This window comes from Aspergillus foveolatus (assembly GCF_047715535.1).
Source record: "Aspergillus foveolatus strain CBS 279.81 unplaced genomic scaffold BDW70scaffold_3, whole genome shotgun sequence".
Taxonomy (NCBI): Eukaryota; Fungi; Ascomycota; class Eurotiomycetes; order Eurotiales; family Aspergillaceae; genus Aspergillus; species Aspergillus foveolatus.
In genome coordinates, this window is record NW_027396067.1 from 1,008,998 (window position 1) to 1,033,057 (window position 24,060).

The window sequence follows — 24,060 nt, forward strand, 5'->3', positions numbered from 1 at the left end:
AATAAAGGATGGACGATGATGCGTGTTGCTTCAAAAAAAAAAGAAAAGAAAAGAAAAGAAAAGAAAAGAAAAAAAGAAAAAAAAAGGAAGAAGTCGAGGATTACGGCCAACCATGGAATAAAAGAATCAGAACAAAAGATATGATCGACAAGGAGAGATGGTTCCGAGTGGTCAAATCCAAGGATCGCCCGCATGAGTATACGGATTCACCGGCCCAACCAGCCGAATCTGGGACTTCAGCTCCGTCCGCTTCCTATCCAGTTTGGATCCGGACGTAGTCCCAGACCCAGAGCGGGCGATCTTCCTTCTCGCACCGTCGATCGCTACGAGCACGTGGCTGGTTCCATCTTGCAGTGCTCTCACGGCGTGGCGGGTTCCTTGCTGCAGGGTGTGGCTAGACCCTGACACCAGTGCTGGCATTGAAGCCGATGCCGGATACTTCGGGCGGAGCGGTGACACAGATAATGCGGCGCTATCCTTGATTGATGAGTTCCGTCGACTGTTGTTCCGATACTTTGGGAACCGCACGCGAGGCGTCTGACGTGGGTAGCTGGGCCGTTTCTTCTCCTTCCCTGATCTGTCCCAGATGGCGGTGTCATAGCGCTGGTAGGAGGATATCGGAACGGCGAGTTGCTTCTTACGGTAAGACGGGGTGTCGCTGTGACTTTCTCGTTCTAGTTCGATGAGCGACTGGTCGGAGATCGTGGAACCGGTTGGCGTGCTAGTGAGGGAGAGGCTGGCATCTGCCATTGCTTGCTTCTCGCGGATGTCCACATACAGCCTTTCCGCACTGTCAGGGCTGTGCGGTGCAAAGCTGTCACGGTCGGGCCCGATCAACGGTGCAGTGTGGCCCCGTGGCGACGAGTCGAAGGTATACGAATACGGACTGCGGGGGTATACAGCTGGACTGGGCGCTGTTGTGGGCCGGTGGCACTTCTTCGTCTTTTCCCTGTCGAGGGAGTTGCGTGAGAGGCGGCGCTGGATGTAGCGGATCGAGTTACGGACGTCGTTGGCCAGTGCCGCTCCCTTTTCCGCAGGGAGAGGAATCCATCGTGAACGCCCGCTGTCTTTTTTACGCGGGCGTAGAGATTGGTTGTGGTGGCTGTTTTTGTTGTTGCAAGTGCGGGGTGAATTGTAGTTGTGGGGTGAACTGGAGGGGATCGCGAGCTCAGGGAAGAAATCCCACTTCTTCTCGCGGAAGTAGTGGTTCGGCCCAGCGTGGTGGTTTGGATTCCATTGTGGAGTAGGTTCTGTATACCGCGGAGCGGGCGAGGGGTCGTCGGTCAGAAACGTGAAGGTTGGCGTTGGCTTTGGATGGATTTGATGGATCTGATGCTGGTAGGGATCTGCGGATGGCGATGGAGTGCGGTTCAGCGTGGAGACGGGGCCGGGGACGGGGTGATCGACGAAATCGGGCAGATCGGCCGAGCCTGACCGGACGAAGACTGGATAGCTCTCGGCGGATCTCGGTCTGGATACGCTGTGGCTGTGGTCGTCTTCGAAGCTGTTGACCGTGCTGCTGTCGTCACTCCACGCCGTAGAGCCGATGAACGGCGTGGGCGGTTTCTCGGGGAGGTCGGGGAGCGGCTTGTCTAGGTGTAGGCGGGAGATAGTATGGGCGTACGGAACCGGAAGGCTTGGAGGGATGACCTTCTCCATGCCTTCGAGAGACTGCGAGGGCTGAATAGGAGGAGCGGGTCTCGAAAGCGAGTATGTCGAGGGGGAAATCATCGTGAACCGACTGGATCCCCCTCTGAGAGGAGGACGGAGAGGAGGACGGAGAGAGACAAGAGAAGTGAAGTTGGGAAGAGGGACGGTCAAGAAGAGGAGGTGAGATAAGTAGGTTGGGCTGGGTATGACAGGGATAAGGCAGGCCGAGGCTGAGGACCAAAAAATGAGAACGAGAGCGAGAATGACGGGCAGGCAAGGGTCTCAGCTCTTATGCCTTCTTCCATCTGCAGCAAACGGCCCTTCAGAGGTATATAGCGTCTCTTTCTCGATGCAGAGAGGTGAAACGATGAAAGGTGAAAGGGAAAGAGTCAGAAGGTCTAGGGAGGATGGACTGAAATAATAAGAAGAATAACGATCAATAATAATAATAATAATAATGGGCAGTGAGCAGCAGACGAAGAGGAGATGAGGTAACACGATGCAAGGGAGCCCCATCCTCACCTCGCTCACGATGCTCCTCCATCCACCGAGGATCATCCCCATCGCCAACTCGAATGGGCATCATCTCTAGTCGGTCAAGATTCATTTTGTGAACTCTCTGCCTCTCACTAAGAAGTTCTCGAACTGTCTGCGGAATAAGACGTGCTGGTCTGAACTCTGACCTCGAACCCAAACAAAGAAAATCGTTCGCCTGGGACTGACGGATCTGACAGATCACTTTCGCTCGACCAACCGCCATCTTTGACTCTGAGGGTCGCCTCCACTCCCACCTGGCAGTCGCCTGCATTTCTTTGTCTTGTCGTGTTCCTCATGTTCTCCTCACGCGTGCCATGCGATTCGTGCCTCGATCTCGGGTCGGGTCAGTCACTAGGCCGTTCGTCATCCCAGTAGTCTCGATTTTGGTTCGAGTATTGGGATTCGTTTAGGGAAGGGGGAATAAAAAAATGATAAAAAAGCAACCAAACGTGCAGGAAAAGGTGGCAGAGCTAGTGGAGGAAGGGAGCTTTCTCCGCAAACAATCTGGATAATGACAAGCACCGTTTGCTCATGATCTTCACTCTCCCTGTCGGATCACTATTTACGGCTCACCGAATCGAGGTACCAGCACCTTATCACGTATCTTGGTTTACGAAGGACCAAATCTTGGACCACGTCCTCCAAACTGGTTTCCATTGGTTTCCAATCTGGATTTGGCATCTTCATGATGCAATCGCACCGTGATTTCCGGTGTTTATCTACTGGTAAACCAGCCGACATGGTCCTGCAAATGTACATTTCCGCACCCATCCGCACCCACATCGGTGCCTTGCTTGCTCTGTGCTTTGTCCCGCCAGGCTGCAGTCGGCTGGTCAGTTTCGGCTGCCCATTATATGTACATAGAGGCCGCGCTAGCACTGGCACTTGCAGGCAGAATTGCGATTCCATTGAACTTTTTCTATTTGCATTGCTTATCATGGTAGTCAGCAAACATTCTGAAGAAGCAATTATGCTCAACTTCAGCTCTGTCTCTGTAGGCTCAGCCGGCTCGGTCCTCATAGGCTCAGCCAGGCCGGGCTCAGGCTCAGGCTCATCCTTGTACTGTTCAATCAGGAGTCAGGCTCAGAGGAACGATAAGCTGGATTTGAAGGAACAGCTAGTGTCTCAGGTCCGAATCATTGTAATCGTCCGTTCCTGCTGCTGAGGCAGGTTGAGCCAATCGGACTGGGCTCTGAATGTGGACGCACGTAAGCTGGGGGTTTTTCGCTTCAAGGTCGGGTCAGATACCGTACATGCGTTAGTGGATACGATGCACAGCTCTGGAAGCTATGGTGATATTGGCTTCTCTCCTGTTAGACGATCGTTGCTCATCTAAAGGGGGAGGGGAAATGGAGCCATCGGCAGAGAAGTGCAGTTACAGAAGCACGTTAAATGAGGCAACCGTTGATCTTTACGGGTATGTTTGCAGCCTTGCAGTGGTCGAGTCTGATCGTGTGCAACAATAAAGAACGAGGTGATTGGCATCAAGATCAAGCGAGGCAGGCTGTGGGTGGTGCAGTGCCAGGCAAGATCTCCAATTCTGCTTAATGCATGTATCTCCAGCAGATGATCAAAACCCTCAGAGATCCGGGTTACGCTCGTCTTAATGAGGCGAACCACGATTCTGTTATCGGCCCATCCCGACTGACGGCAAATGATTCTGACTGAGATGGGTCTAGTACAGCTGCGCGGACAGAGGCGTACTGCACGGCATACTTGGTCAGTGCCTGTTCTCCCACGCGTCGTCCGCTATGGCTACGAGATCATACGTCCACGCTAATGTGTCCGGCATCATCAACGTGAGATCTCTCATTTTGGCTCGTCCATCTCTGGTCTGCGCATGACAGTGCCGGTCATTACTACTTGTTCTTCATCGATCTCATTGTCGATCAGGTATGAATTTCTAACAACGACGAGTCTCTCCAATCCAGCAAAGACCGTAGGAAGTTATGTGCGGCTTTGGGGGCATTGACCAGGTCGCCTCGAGCTGTACTGTGGGCCAGAGCTCATATGTAGTTCTTCTAGACTCGCGAGAAGAGAGAGCGTCGAGTGACTGTTCATCAGTTGGCATACCTTCCCACTGCAACGAAAGTGTTCTGAGGACCGGACATCTACAAAGGACGAATAACACCAGGAAGCAAGGTAGCTCGGTGCTCGAACCAATGCCAAAAGACCTCAGCTGACGGTTGGCTTCCGAGATTCTTAAACAGGCGGACCCCGCGTCAGATGGAATCCACGATTCCACACAAGTTTCTGACTTGTTTCGAGCTGCCCAACCCGTTTCAGACTTGATCTAGCTTCTCTGACCTCGATCAATGATCCGAGTGGGAAGTTTTCACTTCGTAAAAGTCGTTGCAATGTAGATGGGCAAGATTCCCGGTAAATCCAAACTGGAGGAACTCGAGCCGGAGAGTTCTGCGGTGTAACTAGCCGCCGTGCCTTGGCTTTGTTGGGCGTCAGGCTCTGCAGGGTGGAGGGGCATGCTCAAAAGAGCTAATCCTGAGAGAAGACCGACAAAAGCTGTTCCAGAGAAGGAGTCGGCCGGATCGTGCTCGTCAAACTGCCATCCGATATTGATATCGAAACTTTCAAGCGGCCAAATAGTCTGAATATTGATTATATCAGCTCGACTGCTCATTTTGACCAAGAAGTGCCTGTCTTCTTGCGTCTCGAAGGACTTGCTGAAGCTGGGACGGGTTGAGCCTAGCTTGGGGAATCGGAAGGCTTAACATAAGCACCGGTATCGTACTTGGCAGCGGAGCATCGATAGCAGCAAGCCACGGGCGAGGCCTCAGAGCTCTCTACCCTCCGTCCATTGCATGTGCTGTTTCAGAGATGACAGGCACCGGTCCTGAGATGAGAGTGTGAGATGGCGCGTTGATCTTAGATCACATGGGTTTACCATGGGCGTTTCTTGGCAGGCCGACTAAGATTGAATAAGCGAAGATGCTCAATGCATGAGTATATAGAGATGCAGAGATACATATCTGAAGGACTGTTTCCCAACCTTAGAAGACATTTTCTTGAGGAGATCTGTCTTACAAGTACCTATCTGATATCTTCCTTTTGCAGGCGTAATAATTTACGGCGCTGTACGGGGCTCGATTCTGCGTATCGTGGTCAGCTTGCCGCCCCGGCTTCTGCCTTCTCCGCATGCAACCAACAACGTCACCTGTTCCTGAATCCCTGCTCCAACCTCTTGCGTTCCCCTCTCGATTCCGTCTACTTTTGTTTCTTTTTAAGTCCCTCTGGTTTTCAATCATCCCTTCTTTTCCAAAATAATTGAAGTTCATTGTCTTTGCTTCAGCTATAGTTTACCAGTTCGGACCCGCAACCATGGGTGGAGACGTTCTCCGACAGACTCCCAGCTCTCTACCTCGCGCGCCCGATGGCCCCGTCGGGCAACGCATCAGGAGCATCTACACTGACCGTCTAAATCAGTTTACATCCAGAGGCCAGTATCAGAGTCAGAACTTAATAGGGTATGTCCTTCAAGGGCTAATCGGTCCTTGTAAACTACTCCAAGTGCCAGCTTCCCCGCATTACCTAGACCGTCTCCACTCACGCTATTGCAAATGTTGACAGGAAACTATTCGAGGCCACAAACTCTGACGAAGATCACGTCAAGCTCTCTGTCTACTCTGCGCCTGACTTGCAACGGCCAAGCTTTGAAGAAGCCACCTCCAATGAGTTCCAGCCGACGCACATCGGGGCGTCGTTCGGCCCCAGCTGGTCCACGCATTGGTTTCGGATTCGCTTGACAATCCCCGAAGATATGCGCGACAAAGAACGACTTGAATTTCACTGGGATGCAAATAATGAGGGCTTGGTCTGGACTGAAGATGGCCATCCGTTGCAGGGTCTCACAGGTGGTGGAGAGCGGATCGAGTGGATTATCCCTGACGCCTGGCGCGATGGAAACGAGCATGTCTTCTATATTGAGATGGCGTGTAATGGGATGTTTGGAAATGCCCCTGGTGGTGACTCAATTCAGCCGCCCGCACCGGACAAGTACTATACCCTAACCACTGCGCGAATTACTGCAGTGAATTTGGAGGCCCGGGCGTTGTTCTATGATTTCTGGATAATTTCAGGTATGCCAGTAGTCTCTATATCTCACGGGCTCTCATTACTTACTACCATTAGACGCCGCTCGAGAGTTTCCTGCTGAGGGCTGGGAATCCCACGAGGCCAATATGGTGGCCAATTCCATCATCGATGCTTTCATTGCTGGCAACGGAAGTCTAGAATCTATTAAGGAAGGGCGGCGAATCGCCCAAAAATACCTCGGAGATAAGGTTGATTCTTCGGAAGTGTACGATAGCGGCACTCAGCCGATTGTATATGGGATAGGGCATTGCCATATCGACACCTGCTGGCTCTGGCCCTGGGCCGAGACCAAGCGGAAAGTCGCCAGGTCCTGGTCGAATCAATGCGACCTCATGGACCGTTACCCCGAGCACCGCTTTACTTGTTCTCAGGCCCAGCAGTTCAAGTGGCTAAAGCAGTACTACCCGTGTGTATTCGACCGCGTCAAGGGCTGGGTGAAGAAGGGCCACTTTCAGCCAATCGGCGGTAGCTGGGTTGAGCACGATACAAACATGCCGAGCGGAGAGTCATTGGTGAGGCAATTTATCTACGGACAAAGGTTCTTTGAGAGCAACTTCGGAGAGCGCTGCGCGACTTTCTGGCTTCCGGATACTTTTGGCTATTCCACGCAGATTCCGCAGCTATGCCGGCTAGCAGGCATGAGCCGATTCTTTACGCAGAAGCTTAGCTGGAACAACATCAACAACTTTCCCCATACCACGTTTCAATGGGTTGCGCTTGACGGGAGCCAAGTTATGTGCCATATGCCTCCATCGGAGACATACACGGCGGAAGCTCACTTTGGTGACCTGAAGCGCAGTATCACCCAACACAAATCTCTAGACAAAGATAACACTTCGCTTCTTGTTTTTGGAAAAGGCGACGGTGGTGGTGGGCCTACGTTTGAGCATCTAGAAAAGCTTCGTCGCTGTCGTGGCCTCAGCGACAAAACCGGGCTACTTCCGCGGACAACGATGGGTACATCGGTTGACGATTTCTTTGCAAAGCTCGAGAAGAAGGCTGCAGATGGTACAAAGTTTGCGACATGGTACGGGGAGCTTTACTTCGAGCTCCACCGTGGCACGTATACGACGCAGGCGAATAACAAGCGCAACAACCGCCGAGCTGAATTTCTGCTCCGCGAACTCGAGTTCCTGGCTACAATTGCATCTATAACGCGATCCGATTACGAGTACCCGAAAAAGGACATTGATGAAATGTGGGAAGGGGTCCTTCTCTGTCAGTTTCATGACTGCTTGCCGGGTAGCTCCATTGAAATGTGCTATGACGACTCAGACGAGCTATACGCCCAGATATTCGAGACGGGGTTGCGAGCAAGGGAGGCAGCTTTGGAGGCGCTAGGATTTAGCATGACGGGGAGAGTTCCAGTGGCAATTAATACCCTGCCTTGGAATAGATCAGAGGTGGTCAGACTCCCTACAGACATGGTTACAAATGGCTCCATGCATGCTTTAATGAGCGGGGGTCCTGGAGTCATTCCTCACTCGCAAGCTATAGCAAGGGCCCCCAAGGTCAGCGTGACCGAGATCAAGCCAGGCGTGTTCCGTCTTAACAACGGAAAACTGCGCGTTGATGTAGAAGACGGTCTCATCACGTCTCTATATGATATTGAAGCAGACCGCGAGGTCATCGCTGCTGGCGGCAGAGCTGGCCAGCTGGTTATCTTCGACGACAAGCCTCTCTACTGGCAAGCCTGGGATGTCGAAGTCTTCCACCTCGATTCGCGGAAAGAATTGCAGTCTGGCAAGACCACCATCGCGGAGAACGATCGCTACCGCGTCAGTGTCGTCACAGAGACAAAAATCAGCGAAAAGAGCTGGGTCAAGACGACCATCAGCCTCGCCGCCACAGAAGGAAACCGACCATCCTACGTCGAGCTCGAAAGCGAAGTCGAATGGCAGGAGACCATGAAGTTCCTTAAAGTCGAGTTTCCCGTCGACATCACAAACACCGAAGCGTCTTACGAAACTCAATACGGCATTATCAGGCGCCCAACTCACTATAACACAAGGTATATTTCTCACCCCTTTCCCGCTCGCTCATACACTAAAGTCCTATAGTTGGGATATGGCTAAATTCGAAGTCTGCACGCACAAATGGGCCGACCTCTCTGAGAACGGGTACGGGGTCTCCATCCTCAACGACTCCAAATACGGCTTCGCAACTTGCGGCAACCTAATGCGTCTTTCTCTCCTCCGAGCTCCCAAGGCCCCAGACGCCCATGCTGACATGGGTCGTCATACAATCCGCTACGCTATCCTCCCACACAGCGGGCCTTTAGACTTCCGGACAGTCCGTGCCGGCTATGAGTTCAACCATCCCCTCATCCTCGATACCTCGTTAGCTTTACCCGATGAGCAAAGCGTCTTCGCCGTCAGCGCGCTCTTCCGTAAAATTGAACTCACCGGCTCTCCGTCCTTGATTCTCGACGCTGTCAAGCGCGGCGAAGACGATGAGGATATTGATAGTGATCCTGATATTTCGCTTCCCAGCTCAAAACGGAGCGGTCAAAGTATCATTCTACGGATCTATGAGAGTCTTGGTGGGAAGAGTAGGGGTGCAATTCGGACCGCTCTCCCTGTGAAAAAGGTGTGGAAGTGTAATGTGCTTGAGGATGATGAGGTGGTGCTTGATCTTGTTGATGAGCGCCATGGGTGGAAAATGGTTGATATTGAATTGAGGGCTTTTGAGGTTGCAACTTACAGGTTACAATTGTAGGTCGCGCGATCTGTATCTAGGCTGAGAGGTTCATCCTAGTTCAGCTTGCCTCACTTGAATGATATGACCAACTAGTTTTATGGTTTGGTCCGGAATGTTTTGATTTCTTGATTATATTTTAGTATGCATGACTTCTTGATGGTGAAAACCTCTATCTAGGTATGAACAGACGATATCAAAAGGAGCGCAAAAAAGGCTGCCCTGAAAAGCTACTCCACAAGTAAGAGACTGGAAGAAAGATGCGATAGATCGTAGACACTCATATCTCCAGCGCCAAAGCTCCCAGAAAAATGCCGTACCCAGTTATTGAATGAAACGCACTAGACCTTAACCCATAACTCCAAGCAACCGCCCCTTTCATTTTGACGGAATTAAAGCAGATGAAAGCCCTTACATCAAGCGATATACAGAAGGAGTAATGATTACTCCCTCCCTGCGTAGGAAATCTTAAACCTCTTCGTCGGCGGTTTGTCGTCCTCATCCTCCTCACCCTTATTCGCAGCTTTCTTCTTGTTCTTCGACGAAGACGACGAAGACCCCTTTACACTCCCTGCCGTAGAAGAAGTGTCCCCATTGCTCGGTTTGCCTGTCGACCCATTATAGGTTGAGTTAGGAGTCGGTGCGTGCGAGGGCGTTGTTTGTGTCGAGGGTGTTGGTGAGTCCTGGCAATACGCAATCCAGTTAGTCTTACCATTCACCTCACCTCGTCGCTGAGAGTGGAGAAGAGGAAACATACACGCATAAAGCTCGCCGAGCTTCTCGAGAACACACGGTCATTGTCGGTAACAGCAGACTTGCGTCTCGATGCTGTTCCCGCGCCCGTGGAAAGCGAAATCCCGCCTGCTCCTAGACCCGACCCCGTTGAGGAGCCCTTGATGTAATTATCAAATCCCTTGATGATGTTTCCGGCGGTGGTTTCTTCGAGGTACGATTGTTCAAAGCGGAATATTTGGTCTTCTAGTTGCGCCTGCGCGTCACCAGACAGTTAGCAAGGTGTGTACACGGTGCATCGGCGGGAGAATGGGCAAGTCATACCATGCTCTTATCCATAAGTCTCTTCTTTTGCAGTGTATCGCGCAGCTCACGACGGAGCTTTTCGTAGTAGGGTAGGCCGCGATTTGCGCGTTGATCTGGGTTCTGGTTTTCACTGTTGTTTGTAGTAGCTGCCATCGCGGTTGATGAGCCGGCATTGCCGTTCTGGCTTTGATTATGAGATTGTGATTGGTTTTGCGGCGTGTCTGCTCCTGTGCTGGACCCTTGTCCTGACCCGCCTGCTGCTGGTGTGCTTGCGCCGGGCGCGGAGGGTGTTGCGGTTGCGGTTTCAGCCATTTTGACGTCCACCGCCTTTTGTTAAGAGCTACGGTGTGGTTCGGGCAGAGTGATTAGACGGGCACGACGTGAGTGGATCAATTGGATGATACGGGGCGTCCGTATGGCAATTGACTCGTGGTGGTGCGGAGGAGGAATAATGAAATCCAGTCCTCTGTGATGGGATCGACCGATCTTATCAGTCACTGTTTGCCTTGTTTGCAATCACCTCATCGTCAGCTCCAACCTCCTCACCTCCTTTGATCATTCGATCATTTTCATCGAAGCGAACTCATTGATCGAGTTGATGCTGGTGCTGGCTCTATTATTGAACCACCATCATCTAGTCCTGACCCTAAAAACGACATCTACACCCCGATATAATCGGTAACTCAGCCTCGACCAGCACCTACCTACTACTAAGCGACCATGGACATGCACCACATGGGAATGGACATGGACCACTCACATCATGGGCACGGCGATATGGACATGGGAGGTAACCAATGTAGCATGAATGTGAGTTCTCATATTTATAGCCTGCATAGCCTAGCTGCTTCTGGGCGATTGATTCGACGGCCGACCAGATGCTTCGGCTTGTCACTCACAGGATGCTGATACCTTCTGCAGATGCTGTTTACCTGGTCCACGAAAAACCTCTGCATTGTCTTCTCGACATGGCGTGTAACAGGACCTCTTTCTCTCCTCGGATCCCTGGTTGTCATAGTGTTGCTGGCGGCCGGGTACGAGGGCATCAGACAAGTTACACGGAAGTATGAAGTAGCACATGCGCGAAGACTAAGTGCCTTTTCCACTGCTGTAGTTGGAAGTAAGTTTCTCTCTCTCTTTTGCCTTGCATAGATTATACGGTACTATATGTTCTATATATGCGTTATGTGTATTTGTCGGTGGAATTGGATCTCTGGCCACAGTGTCTATGTCTGTTGGGTGGAAGTGCCATTGACATTGACGCCCGGACTTTAAGGCAATGAGATCGCCCACGGAGATGTCACGGGTTCTGGACATGGACATGAATCCCAAAGCCAAGCATATGTCCCCAACGCAAGCTCACCGCTTCTTGTAGGCAGTGACAACAGGAGGACTGTGGAACGGAGAGGAAAGATCACCATGGCTGCGCTCTATGGGGTGCAGGTCTTCTATAGCTTTTTCATCATGTGGGTTCAATTTACCTTCTCCCCTGGGGCAATCAAAGTTGACTGTTTAGGCTTCTATTCATGACTTATAATGGTTTCGTGATGCTTGCCGTCGCAGTTGGCGCATTTGTCGGCTATCTGGCGTTCGGGGAGAACATGTCCGCGACGAAGTCGGTCGCTTGTCATTGAGACGACGGCATATATTTGCATTGCTTGTTCCGACATTGGTATAGGTTGGCGAAAGCCTAAATTAGTACAGTCATTGCATATAATATATGAAGCCATTGTTCAAGGAACTTCCGCGTCACTGTCATCACCACCAAATCCGAAGCTGAATGCACCGGCCTCGGAGTCAGCGTTTGCATCATCCGTGCCTGTTTTGCCATGGACGATTTCGTCCCATTTGCGTTTCTTGCCTTCGGCCTTCTTTTTGAGTTCTCCAAGGGCTTTTTGCAGGAGTTCTGGATGCGATTGTCGCATTTTAGCCACAAACCGTTCGTACGGATTGTCAATGTCCTTCCGGAACCCGGATACCTGGTCTGCTTTGTTAGAGAGGAAATCCAACGCGGCAGTCAAGTGAGCCCGAGGAATGAAGTTCTGTGTAATCGCGATGGCAGGCTCCAGGTTAACAACCAGATGCCACCATCCGGAGGGTACATGGAGGATTTCTCCTTCCCGGCAAATTCCCTCAATGCAGCCTGGTGTGCGGCGGGCCTCGGCATGGAAGCCCAAAAGCCACTCCGCAATACTAAGCGGAGAAGTTACTTCGCTTTGGTCCTCCGAGACGTAGACACCGGGTGGAGGCGGAAGTTTGGATGACGACGGGAACATAATCCAGTACTTGGAACCACGAATAACCGCATTCCAGGCGCTAGTGGCATTTGGGTCCTTGTGAAAAGTGCTTCCGGACCGCTCAGGACCTATTATCAGCCATTGTCGGTCCGGTCTATCATTACCCAGCGCCGAAAAGAAGTCTTCACCGAAGCATGGCGGCGGCCAATACGTCGTTCCTGGTTCCTGATCCGGCGGTCCAACCTGTAGACTCATCTTCGAGACAAATTCCTTGTCGAAGAGATATAGAGGGCTCTCGTCCGAGTTATTCTTCATATAGTCCACGTATGTCCGCAGAGGCCAGTCGACTGCCTCTGCTCGGAAGAGTGTCTCTCCATGCTTCGGAAGCAGCGTCTCAACCGACCACTGGTGATATGCAGGCCATTCCTTCACAGGTTCTGTGAGGATGAAAGGCGTGTCAGACCATTTCTCCTCGAAATCTTCGGCAGAGAGGTTTGGTAGCCGAGTGATTTGATTCCTAGCTGGTATGTTGGATGCGTACGGTTCAAGGGATATGTGCGCGCAGTAGAACGGCCGATGTAATGCGTCTGAGAATAGGCTCGAACAATCCAGGGAAGCAACTTTTGCTGGCGGCAAGTTCAGGTACGTGGCACGCCACGTTCCTCTCCAGGTAAAGGTTGCCGGAGGAGACCTAGCAAACTTTAGTACTTACGGTTCGATGTCATGCAGTATGCAGCCTAGAACTCAAAACTAGCCAAGCTTACCGGATAAAAAGAGCCTTCCACAGATCCTCTGTTCTGGTAAAAGCATAGAATGCCTTACATGTCTGGCCCAACTGCAGCAGACTGCGGCAGTCCAGGAACTCCAATAATATGAGAATCAGCTCGTCGGGTACCAGGTTGAACGTGCCAATCGCAGTCCGCAGGTTTGCAGAGGCGAAAAGTGCATTGCCACTCGGCTTAACGCCTAAAGGGTGTCCTGGGATCGCATCAAGTTCGGCTGACTCGTCAACCGTATCATCGCGACGGCTCCGCAGAGTGGTGATGTCTGGCATCTCACCTGCTGATCAGATGTTTTTATGTTCCAGCGGTAAAACGTTGCGCTAACCAGCAGATTAGCGATGAGGGCAGCTGGGATGACTCAAAAGGCGGAAGAATTACCCTGCCACGATAATCCAGGTGAGTCAAGTTTAAACAGCCTAAAGAGTCAAATCTCGAAGAAAAAAAACCCCAAGAAAGTCCATAGTCTGTTAGAAAGTAAGGAAGGATAAGGCTCAAAGGAGAAGGCGGTTGTGCGTCATTGGGCAGAAAACTCGTACGAAAGTTCAGGCGGCAAGGGTAATTTTGCCATAGAACTCCGAAACTTCGCGGTCACAGCCAGTAAGATTTGCGAGGAGCGAAAAGCCCGCTTTCCCCCATCCAGAATAATTCTTTTTTCCCACCATCAGAAGATCCACCACTTCTTCCAACTTTTTTTCTCTCTTCTCCCACTTCTCAAGTCTCAACTTTTACAACATCTATCATTACTACTACTAGTTCCTGAAAAGTCTCTATACCGGAGACCTGTGGTTCTAGTCATCAACGCTCATACGACGAGTCTATTTGACTGAGATTTTCAGCGACAAGAAAACCCCACCGGGCCGCTTCGTCGCTAAGGAACAAACCTTTTAACACCAAAACCCCCACCGTCTTCGCTCGATCACAGTCCGTTGCTGTGATCACCCCTTATACCTCCCGCAATCATGGCTTCCAACGACAAGGGTCTCGAGGAGATCCCCGACAGTATGTTCTTCATCACCCTCCGTTTCATCTCTTATTCGGACAAGGATTTTTCGCGGTCTGGAGGGGCGGCGGGACAGGAAAATCTTTGCACTACCCACGGCGAGACACGGTGTAGGCACAATTTTTGCTAACTATTTCCTCCAGGCCAGATCGAGTCTAACTATGATGAGATCACCGACTCCTTCGATGCTATGGAGTTGAAGCCTGAGCTGCTTCGCGGTATGTGATGATATTCCCCAGTATCAAGGAAAAAAGTGGGGGCATTTTCTGACAGTTTTCGGCTTCCAGGTGTCTACGCCTACGGTTTCGAGCGTCCCTCTGCTATTCAGCAGCGTGCCATCCTGCCCATCGTCAAGGGTAAGTTCAGACATTCCACGCAACCCCGTTCTAGCGCTAATGGACTGTTTCAGGCAACGATGTGATCGCTCAGGCCCAGTCCGGTACTGGAAAGACCGCTACTTTCTCCATCTCCGCTTTGCAGAAGCTCGACCCCAACGTCAAGGCTTGCCAGGCTCTGATTGTCGCTCCTACCCGTGAATTGGCCCAGCAGATCCAGAAGGTCGTCATCGCTATCGGTGACTTCATGAACATCCAGTGCCACGCCTGCATTGGTGGTACTGCTGTCCGTGATGACATGAATGCTCTCCGTGAGGGCCCCCAGATCGTTGTTGGTACCCCCGGCCGTATCCACGACATGATCCAGCGTCGTGTCCTCAAGACAGACCAGATGAAGATGTTCATCCTCGACGAGGCCGATGAGATGTTGTCTGTATGTTTTAGCCTCTGATTTATATCGCATGATATATACTGACATCTGCAGCGTGGTTTCACCGAGCAAATCTACGACATCTTCCAGCTCCTTCCCCAGTCCACCCAGGTTGTCCTGCTCTCTGCCACCATGCCCCAGGACGTCCTTGAGGTCACCACCAAGTTCATGCGTGACCCAGTCCGTATCCTGGTCAAGAAGCAGGAACTTACCCTCGAAGGTATCAAGCAGTTCTACATCGCTGTTGAGAAGGAGGAGTGGAAGCTCGACACCCTCTCCGATCTCTACGAGACCGTCACCATCACCCAGGCCGTCATCTTCTGCAACACCCGCCGCAAGGTTGACTGGCTCACTGACAAGCTCACTGCCCGTGACTTCACTGTCTCCGCCATGCACGGTGACATGGAGCAGGCCCAGCGTGATGTTATCATGAAGGAGTTCCGCTCTGGGTCCTCTCGTGTCCTCATTGCCACTGACCTTTTGGCCCGTGGTATCGATGTCCAGCAGGTTTCCCTGGTCATCAACTACGATCTCCCCGCCAACCGTGAAAACTACATTCACCGTATCGGTCGTGGTGGTCGTTTCGGTCGTAAGGGTGTTGCCATCAACTTCGTCACCGCTGACGATGTCCGTATGATGCGCGAGATTGAGCAGTTCTACAGCACCCAGATTGAGGAGATGCCCATGAACGTTGCTGACCTCATCTAAATTCCCTGATTTCCGAGCCACCTAATGTCTTCGATGCGGGTTACGATTGCCGCTCCAAGGGCGAGTTGCGGTGGGAAAAAGACATGTTTTGATCGTTGCAGCTTCTCTTGGTAAAGGAGGATACCTCAAAAGTGGCTTTCTGTGTCTCCAGCATTTTATTTGTTAGCAGTAGCGGCGACAATTGAGGAACTGTCGCTGATTTACTGTTTCATGGTTTCCTTTGTTCTGCTATGCTTATGGAGATGCGACATGTTTGTGCGAATTTTTTATGCTGTAATTCATGATTGTCTCTTCTGGGATTTCTTTCCACCTCTTTTCCTTTTGTCCCTTTTCCTACTATGCTCGACCAAAAAAGCGAGCAAAATGTTGATTGCTCGTGGGGGCGTTCGTCCTCCAATGATTGGGTGGATGAATGTGATACATCTATGGATCTGGTATGGTTGCTTAAAGTATGGAGCACAATAGACAAAGAGGTAAATGCCATTCCGTTTGGTTAACCCAGTCTTGATGTCTCGCTGTATATGTAGGACAGGAGAAGTAGTTCTGATACACAATTTTCATAATTTGCGGGCTTGTTCTCTCCCGTCCTTTGTGATAAACACAGTCCTCCGTCTTTCGGATTATTCACTCTACCACTCATTCATGCTTAGAAAGACGCAACTTTCCCATCTTAACAAACTCGGCCGCAAACATTCAGCAGAACCTCCCCACCTCAGTCTGCAGTCTTATCGATCCCAATATTTCAAAGCTAGTCCCGCGTCTGGCAATCACCATGGACCAAACCGCCCCTTCCTCGATCCTCTGGGCCACTCAACTCCGCCAGGAAAATATTCACGTTGTCAATAAATTGGACCAAATAAACGGCATTCTCACCTCAGCTATGGGAACCATTGAGACGCTCAATAGCATTATAGACATGCAGGGTGAACGTATTGAAAGGCTGGAAAAGAGACAAGGACTAGACAAAGAACAACTCACTGGGATTGTCCAAGAGTCGAACGCGAAGAGTCAGAACCTCGAAGGGCATAGCTGCAAGGACAACGTGGAGCACTTCGAGGAAGTCTCTGAGCGGACTCGCACCCTGAACCAGGCGAATTTCGAGTTGACGACAAAGGTCAATGTGGCGCCAGATAAGCTTGTTGCGCTTCAGACTGAGAATGCGACGCTGAGAGATGAAGTTGCTGAAGCTCGTCAAAAGCTCCGTAAGCTAGAGACAGACAACGCAGCGCTGAAGGAACAGATTGGCAGGGTCGTTGAGAGATTCGGCGTCCTTGAGACAGAGAGCAGGCCATTGAAGCAGGATCTTGTCAGTGTTCTACAAACGTATGAGACAACGCAAAGTGAGAATGCGGAGCTGAAGCAACGAGTCTGCGTGCTTGAAAAGGAGCTCTCTGTGCAGGAAAAGCGGGTAACTAAGGTCTTGAACTGGATGTCCTTGAAAACCTTGGTTATGGATACAGATAAACGAGGTATGTCCGTGATCATGTTGCACTCAGCAGTACTGCTAACTCTTACTCGCAATGCGCAGCAATGAGCGCAAGGCCACGGCCAACCCCGACGCAAACAGACACAGACCAAGACGGAGAACAAGAAATGCGCATCCCTGACTCAATCCCAACCCCAACATCGCGCCATTCAATTCTGGATAGAACCGTCCACCGGAATCTTTCAGAAACAACCTGGGGCTCACTGACTGATCTCGACACAACCTGGACGCCCGAGCGTGCCAGGGACACTGCCAGTTCCCCGCAGAAATACGCCGGCGAGCAAAAAACGCAAGAGAATATTCGCCAAGCCGGCAGGTCATTGAAAGGGTACTTTCAGTTCGCGGATTCTATTCGAAGAAGATCCTGTCCTCAGATACCAGAAGAAGCACTCATTAGGGCTTTCATAAATGGATTAGAAGACGAAGACATGAAGAAGCGCGTGCGGGAGATAACTAGCCACGCGAAGCTTTCATGGGAGAGCATGGCGTCTCATGTGGAGCAGGTTATATTGGAGCACGAGCAGGGACAGGAAAATGAGAGACAAGCTCACGGGAAGATGGCACAGATTCCTATGAAGAGAGATGCAGCGGATTTGGGTCGCGGGTCGCTTGGAAATCGGAGAGAGAACAAGTTGAGAAGGTCAATACCAATTGTGCCGCCTGACGAAGAGGATGACATGTTCGCCTCATGAATTCTGATATGGCTCGTGAAGAGGCATTGTAAGTAACGAACGACGCATTCCCATGCTTTTATCCAGATATGTAGCTAAGAATTTTGAATCAAGAACTCTATTTATCACATATGTGCAATGTGCCGCTCACAAACGTATATGCAGAATCAGCATCTAAGTCTCGCGGTACTCGTACCTGCCCTCCCGATCCTGCACCTCAACCTCAATCCGTCCCTGCTCGATCTCCTTCCCATCAACCTCAATCGACGCCTTCATCACATCGCCACTCTTCACCTCCCCAACGCCCTTAGGCGTCCCCGTTAGAACAAGATCTCCCTTCTCCAACGTCATCACGCGCGAGATCTCAGCCAGCAACCTGGGAATACGGTACAGCATCAGCCCTGAGGAATCAGCCTGACGCTGCTGCGAGTTGACGCTCAGACGAAGGAACGCGTTGTGTGGATCGGGAATTTGAGACTTCAAAATCTCCTGCGATATGGGGAGGAAGGTGTCGAAACCCTTTGCGATGGTCCAAGGGAGACCTTTCTTCTTGGCTTCATCTTGGACATTGCGCGCGGTCATGTCAATGGCGAGGAGGTAGCCTGTTATACGGAATTATGTTAGTCGCACTCTGATCTAATAAACTATGTGGGCCACTGACTCTGGATCGCATCCAGCGCTCCCTTGTCATCGTTTGGATCGAGGTCGCGCACTTTCTTGCCCATTACCAAAGCCAATTCCACCTCATAGTGGAGGCTAGTGCCTTTGGGGCGCAAGACTGGACCTTCGCCAGGGCAGAGAATTGAAGAGGAGGGCTTCAGGAAGAAGAAAGGCTGCTTGGGTTTTGTGTTGTTGAGCTCTGCGATGTGGTCGCTGCGATCTAGAGTCAGCTGACCATCGGTAGGTAGTGGGAGGGAAATGCGCACGCGTAGTTGCGGCCAATGCAGATGACCTTGCGGCAATTTGATCTTATCGAAGCTGCCATTGTGATCGTTTTTGCGTAAGACGGGGACTGGATCGCAAATAGCTCGAAGAGGCTTCAGCGCGTAATATAAGCTCTTAAAGTGCCGACAGAGCGGCGGAAGTCTGGCCGAGGATTGTGGAGAGCGCGGAAGAGCCGCCGACATTCGGAGTTGTCTCTCTTCTCCAGACTCCGACGATCCAGTGCATTGTGCTCGGAACATAATATCTTATCGTCGTTGGATTCATCACCTGGATTATCGGCCGTGTACATGTTCAGAGCCCAGACCAAAGCTACTCTCAAAAACTGACGCGCGCTCTTAAGGCTCCGGCCTCATCTTCAGCAATCGCAAGTCAACCCAATTGTACAACGAGACCGGATAAAAATCCGAGTATTTATTTTGTGTGGATCTTTTGAAAGACACCAAAGTTTCCAACTATTGTTGGAGATAGGAACCAGTTCTAAACATCATGAAAGTCGCAGAGATCTTGTCCGATCTGACGTCTTTACGTGCTTGTGTATGCTTCACCTCCCGATGCAAATTAAAGCCGTGTGCAGTAGCAAAGACCTGTCCTTGAAGCATTGCTGATCCCGGTTGATAGGACTACAATGATGCGCTCAACCTTGTCACTGTCAACGAGAGATTAATGTCTACTCAGACAGCGACGCAGCCGGTACGAGCAGACGCAGCGAACGACCATCTCCGGATTGCGTCTGAGCTAGTGGAACTGCAGTATGAGATGAGGACAACCCACAAGGACGGTGGAGTAGATGATCAGCTGCGCCGTGCGAGGGAGGAAGTAAACCGGGTGTTGCGTGAATTGGCAGCTACTCCAACGCCCTGAAGTTCTAGTAACGGATGTAACGGATTAGAATGGCACTTGAAGCCGCCATTGTACTCTATGAGATTATCTTTTATTATGAAATTATGATGATTATTATTAACCTTTCAATGTATTCTCTTCGTATCCTAGAACTATCACTCGTCCAGGTGGATGCCCGGGCAGTGTATGACTTCCTGATCAGGACATATTGAGGTTTCTCGGTCCGACCATGCTCCGGTGCAGCGAGCGGTATGGGCCAGCAGCGCAACTCTCTCACATCGCAGCTTCACGCCCTCGTTTTACAGCTTCAGATGTCAGTCGTGCCTCTCGAGGACTTCACAACAAGATGGCGACCCGTGTCGATCAGAAACTGCTGCGGCAGACGAAGTTCCCTCCGGAATTTAACCAGAAAGTGGACATGACCAAGGTGAACATCGAGGTCATGAAAAAGTGAGTCTCCCCAAAATTGCTGAAATTATGCCAGTTTGCTAATCAAATTCTTTATGATATTGCTAGGTGGATTGCCGGAAAGATCTCTGAGATTTTAGGAAACGAAGATGATGTGGTGATCGAGTTATGTTTCAATCTACTGGAAGGATCTCGGTTTGTACGTCTCGAGTCTTTTACCTCTGTCTAGATCCACGACAACCGCTTACAATCGCGCCTCACCTAGCCCGACATTAAATCGCTACAAATCCAGCTTACGGGATTCCTGGATAAGGATACTGCCAAGTTTTGCAAGGAATTATGGTCGTTATGTCTGAGCGCTCAGCAAAACCCTCAAGGCGTCGCGAAGGAGCTCCTAGAGGCGAAGAAGCTAGAGCTTATCCAAGAAAAGGTATACCTACCTTGCCCAGCGACTCAGAGCTGCCCGCTAACGTCCGGCAGATTGAGGCCGAAAAAGCAGCGGAAGAGGCTCGGAAGAAGAAAGAGCAGGAGCTCGCACGGGAACGGGAGCTCGAGGAAATCAGACGCAGAGAACGCTCAGACAGGGGCTGGGGAGGGAGAAGAGGCGGTTTCAGAGGCCGGGACTTTGACCGACCTCGCTCACCCCCGAGACGACGCAGCCGGGATCGTTATTGGGACCAGCCTTCGAGGCGGGAGTTCGATTCGTACGTTCCCTCTGGTTCTCGCAGGGGCCGTCGGCCTTCTAGGTCACCCAGTCGCTCACGTTCACGTTCACGGTCGCGATCTGTATCACCTTCTCGTTCGCCGCCACCCAGGCGTCGCCATGACCGCAACAGACGACGTCGATCAGTTAGCGATTCCGTCTCTCCAGACCGAGAGCGCCTGAGGCAGAGGAGACGTAGTCCTGATTACGGTGATCGAGCAAGATCCATATCCCGCAGTGATTCATCGCGCTCACGTACTCCCAGAAGAGACCGAAGACGGAGATCTGTTTCTTCAAGCCCATCCCGCTCACCCGCCCCCAGAAGCCGATACAGACGGAGGGACTCATCTGTCTCGAGATCACGGTCCCGATCGCAGAGCCGTGACAGGAAGCACGGTCGGCGCAGATTGTCGCCTTATTCAAGAGATGACAGGAGAGAATCAACGGCTAATGTTGCAAAGGGCCACAGAACCCGTGATGATCGCCGTTTGAGCCGCAGCAGAGATCGCGGCGGGGACCGTAGGCGCCGGTACTCGACGAGCCACAGTCGCAGTCGCAGCCGGAGCCATAGAGGCCGTTCTTCTAGCAAGAGTCGTGACTCTCATAGTCGCAGTCGCAGCCGCAGCCGCGCGGGAGACAGGAAGCGACGCCGGTCCATTGAGAGATATGCTCCCATCGCGCGACGAAGGCGCAATTCCTCTTCTGTATCCGTCCATACTGAGAAACGACAGAGAATGGCTGATCAAAACGAAAAAGCACCACGCAAGTCCAGGTCCCCGCCTCCCGATGTTGAGAAAGTGAAGAGTCCTGCTAAAGAGGTGGGTGAATGATTTCCATATAGAAAGGTATTTAGACAGCTGTCCCAGTCATGTTCTCTTATCCCACCTCAGGGTAACTAAGCATGGTCAGCCGGTTTATCTGAACAAAACTAACACCGTTATAGCGCACCGATCCAAAACCACAAGCACAGCAAGCACGCATTTCTAGCACCGAACTACGAGAGAGAATTCTCCGCGAGAGACTTGTTGCCATGCGCCGCACGGGAGCCACTTCGAGCGACAAGGTAGGTAGCACTCCGAAGTCCCCAAGGGGCTGAGGCGTCTACATCCAGTCTTCACACATAATGTCCTCTCCTGTTCATAACAGGGTGATAATGAATGATATCAAACCTTCAACTTAAAACATTGGTCCTTATTGTATCGTCTCTGCATCCCGTTCAGAATTGTTTACTCCAACCGACACCACAGGCCCAGGCCAAGCGGTAACATATCCTCTTCTCACCAGAATACGCTCTGTTAAAAAGGCTATGCTCGTACTACTAGGCAGCCTACTCCACTATTTAGATTATGTACTCCAGACTTCGTCCGCCACTCCAATGCTCCACTAGCCCAGGCCGGGCTCTGGGCACCAAGACTGGGCACAAAGAGCAAGTGGTCCTCTTTGTTATTATGGCGTCTGCCAACCCTCTCCAGTCCACCCCCAGGTTCCAACGGGGGATCACTATTCAATAGTCCCACGCGAGAAACGGGGCGGTAGTTGGGACTATGGAAAGAGCTTTTGACTTTGAGTTTGACACCATTGCGGGCAGATCGCAATTCCCAAGGTCAATAGTTATTAGCCTCTTGGTCAGTGGGCACGCTGCTCTCTTCCGTCACTCCGCAGCCAGTCTCGTCTATCATGACCTCTGCGACCGTTAGACATGCCCACTTATTCCCCCTTGTTCGGTCCCGATGGGCCAAGTAAGACGACGCCAGTGCCACATCACTACGCCACAACACACCGCACCGGCAAGCGCCAGCTAGCATTAGCGTCCGGTGCTATAATATATAATGTACATAGATAGCCTTTCGCGAGTGCGGGCGGCGAGTCAGCGACTAGGGTTCATCCAGGGGCTCGCAATATAGATTAATCAATCCAGAGTCAAGATTTTCGAGTCAAGGGTCACGGCGCCGTTGAGACTATTTTAAGCTCAATATTCATTAATTTTGAATGTATACGCCTCTGCTCATATAAAAATCAGTAGTCGTAGTGCACTGTTCACCCTCAAAAATTGGGGATTAATTCCAGGATAAGAGTTGAACCCGGAAGCTGTTGGACGGTCTGAGGCCTCAGGGGACTCGTTGGGCACAAGGCAGTCACAGGCCGTCTCCGACAAACAGATATATTTGTCACGATCATTATCATTATTATCACTGTTATTGAAGTCAGCGATTTTCAGGCCATAGCTCCTGGTAGCGGTAGTGCTGGTCTACGCTCTTCTAGCCATCGCAACACTAGCGATGTGTACTAGGTATGTGCTAATAGTAAGCTCCCCATTGTATAGTCTTAATCTCTCCACGGTAGAACAAACAAACGGGGCAGGAGCCATGGATTCATAGACGGCGGTCGACTATAATTTACCCACATTTGTTTAATTTCAAGTCGACACATCAATAAATTCGACAAGCAGGCTTTTATCGTGTTTAGTCATGCAGCGGTTCTGGGCATTTACCCACCGGTTATGTGTCTAGTGTACCATCATATTGACGGGGGTCCACGTCGGCTCGTGTACCGGCAGTCTGATTTAAGGCCAAAAATTTACATGCAGAAGCCGGAGATCGGCGTGATCGAGTCTAAGATGGAAAAGTGCTGTACGTACAACGAAGAAAGATAGGCAGGAATTGAAGGCCGATCGTAATCCCTGTGAGTGCGAACTGGCGCCTGCCCAGCGGTCACAATTTCACGGACTCGGGACAGGCTCAGGCTCAGTCGGACGGCCGCAGAGCGAGACTGCCGTCGTCGTCAGGGGAGGCCAAGGTGGACTAAGCAGAGATTATGATTGGATCTTCTCCACGCGGTTGACAACGAGTTTGCGTGGAGTCTGGAGCCAGTGCTAGGCATCACGAAGGAAAAAGGAATGCAGATCAGAGGGGCAATGATGAATTGTTTCGAGCCAAGCTTCTATCGTATGTAAGAAAACAACGGTTGTTTGGTGATAGATACATATAGATACATCATGACGCTGTACATGTACATGCAATTGTACTTCGCAGGCCACCTGCTAAAGTGTAAACATAGCATTAAGGAATGTACTCCATTAAGGGGATATCAATAAACACATCGAAAAGAATAATACAGGTGAATCCGCAACAAGCCAGACATCGATCGGTCGCTCTGCTGGTGTACGCGCCAGGGGACTTGACATGCTCGACCGGTGCCACAGAAAGATTAGAATTATGAATTAGACAGGTACTGCAGGTGATGCCATCGCAATCGTCTCGTTAGATGGTGTGGGCTTCTACCCCGCGCTTAGAAGTCGGTAGGGCAGGCCTCGATGCCAACGGTCTTGGTGACAGTGACGGTCTTGATACCGCCGCAGCCAGCGCAAGAGCTGCTGGAGGGGGAGACTTCGGTAGGGACAGCAGGCACGGAGGTGGTCTGGGAAACAGTGTAGGAAGTCACGCTGTCGGAGGTGATAGTCTCGCAGGGGGTCTCGCTGGGCTG

At 51.3% G+C, this 24,060-nt stretch overlaps 11 protein-coding genes across 11 annotated transcripts in view; 6 read left to right on the plus strand and 5 right to left on the minus strand.

Moving 5' to 3' along the window:
* Nucleotides 1-171: 171 nt before the first annotated feature.
* On the minus strand, nt 172-1,800 carry BDW70DRAFT_168831 (uncharacterized protein; the record flags this gene model as incomplete). Its single annotated transcript, XM_073742553.1, has 1 exon — nt 172-1,800. The coding sequence occupies exon 1, from the start codon at nt 1,729-1,731 to the stop codon at nt 172-174; it is 1,560 nt and encodes a 519-aa protein (XP_073600414.1). The 5' UTR covers nt 1,732-1,800.
* A 3,640-nt stretch (nt 1,801-5,440) lies between these two features.
* ams1 (alpha-mannosidase) lies at nt 5,441-9,226 on the plus strand. The gene is made up of 4 exons (XM_073744516.1): nt 5,441-5,669; nt 5,773-6,281; nt 6,334-8,308; nt 8,358-9,226. Exons 1-4 carry the CDS (start codon nt 5,524-5,526, stop codon nt 9,013-9,015), a joined length of 3,288 nt encoding a protein of 1,095 aa, XP_073600415.1. The 5' UTR covers nt 5,441-5,523; the 3' UTR covers nt 9,016-9,226.
* BDW70DRAFT_66397 (chromatin modification-related protein EAF6/MEAF6) lies at nt 9,227-10,461 on the minus strand. Its single transcript, XM_073744517.1, has 3 exons — nt 10,051-10,461; nt 9,752-9,982; nt 9,227-9,677 (listed from the first exon to the last, which is right to left on the minus strand). The coding sequence occupies exons 1-3, from the start codon at nt 10,342-10,344 to the stop codon at nt 9,438-9,440; spliced, it is 765 nt and encodes a 254-aa protein (XP_073600416.1). The 5' UTR covers nt 10,345-10,461; the 3' UTR covers nt 9,227-9,437.
* A 50-nt stretch (nt 10,462-10,511) lies between these two features.
* Nucleotides 10,512-11,716, plus strand: BDW70DRAFT_66422 (low-affinity Cu transporter). Its single transcript, XM_073744518.1, has 4 exons — nt 10,512-10,842; nt 10,954-11,152; nt 11,309-11,498; nt 11,549-11,716. The coding sequence occupies exons 1-4, from the start codon at nt 10,753-10,755 to the stop codon at nt 11,664-11,666; spliced, it is 597 nt and encodes a 198-aa protein (XP_073600417.1). The 5' UTR covers nt 10,512-10,752; the 3' UTR covers nt 11,667-11,716.
* Nucleotides 11,537-13,457, minus strand: BDW70DRAFT_66429 (putative F-box and JmjC domain protein). Its single transcript, XM_073744519.1, has 2 exons — nt 13,034-13,457; nt 11,537-12,960 (listed from the first exon to the last, which is right to left on the minus strand). The coding sequence occupies exons 1-2, from the start codon at nt 13,321-13,323 to the stop codon at nt 11,766-11,768; spliced, it is 1,485 nt and encodes a 494-aa protein (XP_073600418.1). The 5' UTR covers nt 13,324-13,457; the 3' UTR covers nt 11,537-11,765.
* A 442-nt stretch (nt 13,458-13,899) lies between these two features.
* Nucleotides 13,900-14,982, plus strand: tif1 (putative eukaryotic translation initiation factor 4). Its single transcript, XM_073744520.1, has 4 exons — nt 13,900-14,050; nt 14,195-14,269; nt 14,339-14,407; nt 14,461-14,982. Exons 1-4 carry the CDS (start codon nt 14,011-14,013, stop codon nt 14,835-14,837), a joined length of 561 nt encoding a protein of 186 aa, XP_073600419.1. The 5' UTR covers nt 13,900-14,010; the 3' UTR covers nt 14,838-14,982.
* Nucleotides 14,983-15,669: 687 nt separating this feature from the next.
* Nucleotides 15,670-17,778, plus strand: BDW70DRAFT_168835 (uncharacterized protein). The gene is made up of 2 exons (XM_073742554.1): nt 15,670-16,993; nt 17,053-17,778. The coding sequence occupies exons 1-2, from the start codon at nt 16,297-16,299 to the stop codon at nt 17,700-17,702; spliced, it is 1,347 nt and encodes a 448-aa protein (XP_073600420.1). The 5' UTR covers nt 15,670-16,296; the 3' UTR covers nt 17,703-17,778.
* BDW70DRAFT_128090 (fumarylacetoacetate hydrolase family protein) lies at nt 17,535-18,751 on the minus strand. Its single transcript, XM_073735375.1, has 3 exons — nt 18,608-18,751; nt 18,343-18,554; nt 17,535-18,283 (listed from the first exon to the last, which is right to left on the minus strand). Exons 1-3 carry the CDS (start codon nt 18,664-18,666, stop codon nt 17,856-17,858), a joined length of 699 nt encoding a protein of 232 aa, XP_073600421.1. The 5' UTR covers nt 18,667-18,751; the 3' UTR covers nt 17,535-17,855.
* On the plus strand, nt 18,752-19,595 carry BDW70DRAFT_128091 (uncharacterized protein). Its single transcript, XM_073735376.1, has 2 exons — nt 18,752-19,160; nt 19,245-19,595. The coding sequence occupies exons 1-2, from the start codon at nt 19,113-19,115 to the stop codon at nt 19,485-19,487; spliced, it is 291 nt and encodes a 96-aa protein (XP_073600422.1). The 5' UTR covers nt 18,752-19,112; the 3' UTR covers nt 19,488-19,595.
* Nucleotides 19,596-19,694: 99 nt separating this feature from the next.
* Nucleotides 19,695-21,736, plus strand: BDW70DRAFT_128092 (PWI domain-containing protein; the record flags this gene model as incomplete). Its single annotated transcript, XM_073735377.1, has 5 exons — nt 19,695-19,916; nt 19,983-20,073; nt 20,140-20,304; nt 20,355-21,422; nt 21,521-21,736. Coding segments are annotated over 4 exons (1,531 nt in total), but the record flags the coding sequence as incomplete, so codon positions are not given.
* A 1,416-nt stretch (nt 21,737-23,152) lies between these two features.
* The window catches only part of BDW70DRAFT_66472 (putative cell wall protein), a 3,266-nt gene continuing 2,358 nt past the window's right edge, over nt 23,153-24,060 (minus strand). The window contains exon 2 of the mRNA XM_073744521.1: nt 23,153-24,032. Coding sequence (XP_073600424.1) covers nt 23,866-24,032 — 167 coding nt within the window. The 3' untranslated portion in view covers nt 23,153-23,865. The remainder of the gene's footprint in view (nt 24,033-24,060) is intronic.

Excerpts from the sequence above, each read along its gene's own strand:
- ams1 (XM_073744516.1), top strand. The coding sequence starts at position 5,524 with ATGGGTGGAGACGTTCTCCGACAGACTCCCAGCTCTCTACCTCGCGCG. Across the intron at positions 5,670-5,772 it reads CAGAGTCAGAACTTAATAGG|GAAACTATTCGAGGCCACAA; the intron begins GTATGTCCTTCA and ends AAATGTTGACAG. Across the intron at positions 6,282-6,333 it reads TGATTTCTGGATAATTTCAG|ACGCCGCTCGAGAGTTTCCT; the intron begins GTATGCCAGTAG and ends TACTACCATTAG.
- BDW70DRAFT_66397 (XM_073744517.1), bottom strand. The coding sequence starts at position 10,344 with ATGGCTGAAACCGCAACCGCAACACCCTCCGCGCCCGGCGCAAGCACA. Across the intron at positions 9,983-10,050 it reads GACTTATGGATAAGAGCATG|GCGCAACTAGAAGACCAAAT; the intron begins GTATGACTTGCC and ends GGTGACGCGCAG. Across the intron at positions 9,678-9,751 it reads GCTCGGCGAGCTTTATGCGT|GACTCACCAACACCCTCGAC; the intron begins GTATGTTTCCTC and ends GCGTATTGCCAG.
- BDW70DRAFT_66422 (XM_073744518.1), top strand. The coding sequence starts at position 10,753 with ATGGACATGCACCACATGGGAATGGACATGGACCACTCACATCATGGG. Across the intron at positions 11,153-11,308 it reads TTCCACTGCTGTAGTTGGAA|GCAATGAGATCGCCCACGGA; the intron begins GTAAGTTTCTCT and ends CCGGACTTTAAG. Across the intron at positions 11,499-11,548 it reads TTCTATAGCTTTTTCATCAT|GCTTCTATTCATGACTTATA; the intron begins GTGGGTTCAATT and ends TTGACTGTTTAG.
- BDW70DRAFT_66429 (XM_073744519.1), bottom strand. The coding sequence starts at position 13,323 with ATGCCAGACATCACCACTCTGCGGAGCCGTCGCGATGATACGGTTGAC. Across the intron at positions 12,961-13,033 it reads TGGAAGGCTCTTTTTATCCG|GTCTCCTCCGGCAACCTTTA; the intron begins GTAAGCTTGGCT and ends AAAGTTTGCTAG.
- tif1 (XM_073744520.1), top strand. The coding sequence starts at position 14,011 with ATGGCTTCCAACGACAAGGGTCTCGAGGAGATCCCCGACA. Across the intron at positions 14,051-14,194 it reads TCTCGAGGAGATCCCCGACA|GCCAGATCGAGTCTAACTAT; the intron begins GTATGTTCTTCA and ends TATTTCCTCCAG. Across the intron at positions 14,408-14,460 it reads CATCCTGCCCATCGTCAAGG|GCAACGATGTGATCGCTCAG; the intron begins GTAAGTTCAGAC and ends GGACTGTTTCAG.
- BDW70DRAFT_168835 (XM_073742554.1), top strand. The coding sequence starts at position 16,297 with ATGGACCAAACCGCCCCTTCCTCGATCCTCTGGGCCACTCAACTCCGC. Across the intron at positions 16,994-17,052 it reads TATGGATACAGATAAACGAG|CAATGAGCGCAAGGCCACGG; the intron begins GTATGTCCGTGA and ends CGCAATGCGCAG.
- BDW70DRAFT_128090 (XM_073735375.1), bottom strand. The coding sequence starts at position 18,666 with ATGGCAGCTTCGATAAGATCAAATTGCCGCAAGGTCATCTGCATTGGC. Across the intron at positions 18,555-18,607 it reads TGCATTGGCCGCAACTACGC|CGACCACATCGCAGAGCTCA; the intron begins GTGCGCATTTCC and ends TCTAGATCGCAG. Across the intron at positions 18,284-18,342 it reads AGCGCTGGATGCGATCCAGA|GCTACCTCCTCGCCATTGAC; the intron begins GTCAGTGGCCCA and ends TCCGTATAACAG.
- BDW70DRAFT_128091 (XM_073735376.1), top strand. The coding sequence starts at position 19,113 with ATGAAAGTCGCAGAGATCTTGTCCGATCTGACGTCTTTACGTGCTTGT. Across the intron at positions 19,161-19,244 it reads TGACGTCTTTACGTGCTTGT|GACTACAATGATGCGCTCAA; the intron begins GTATGCTTCACC and ends CCCGGTTGATAG.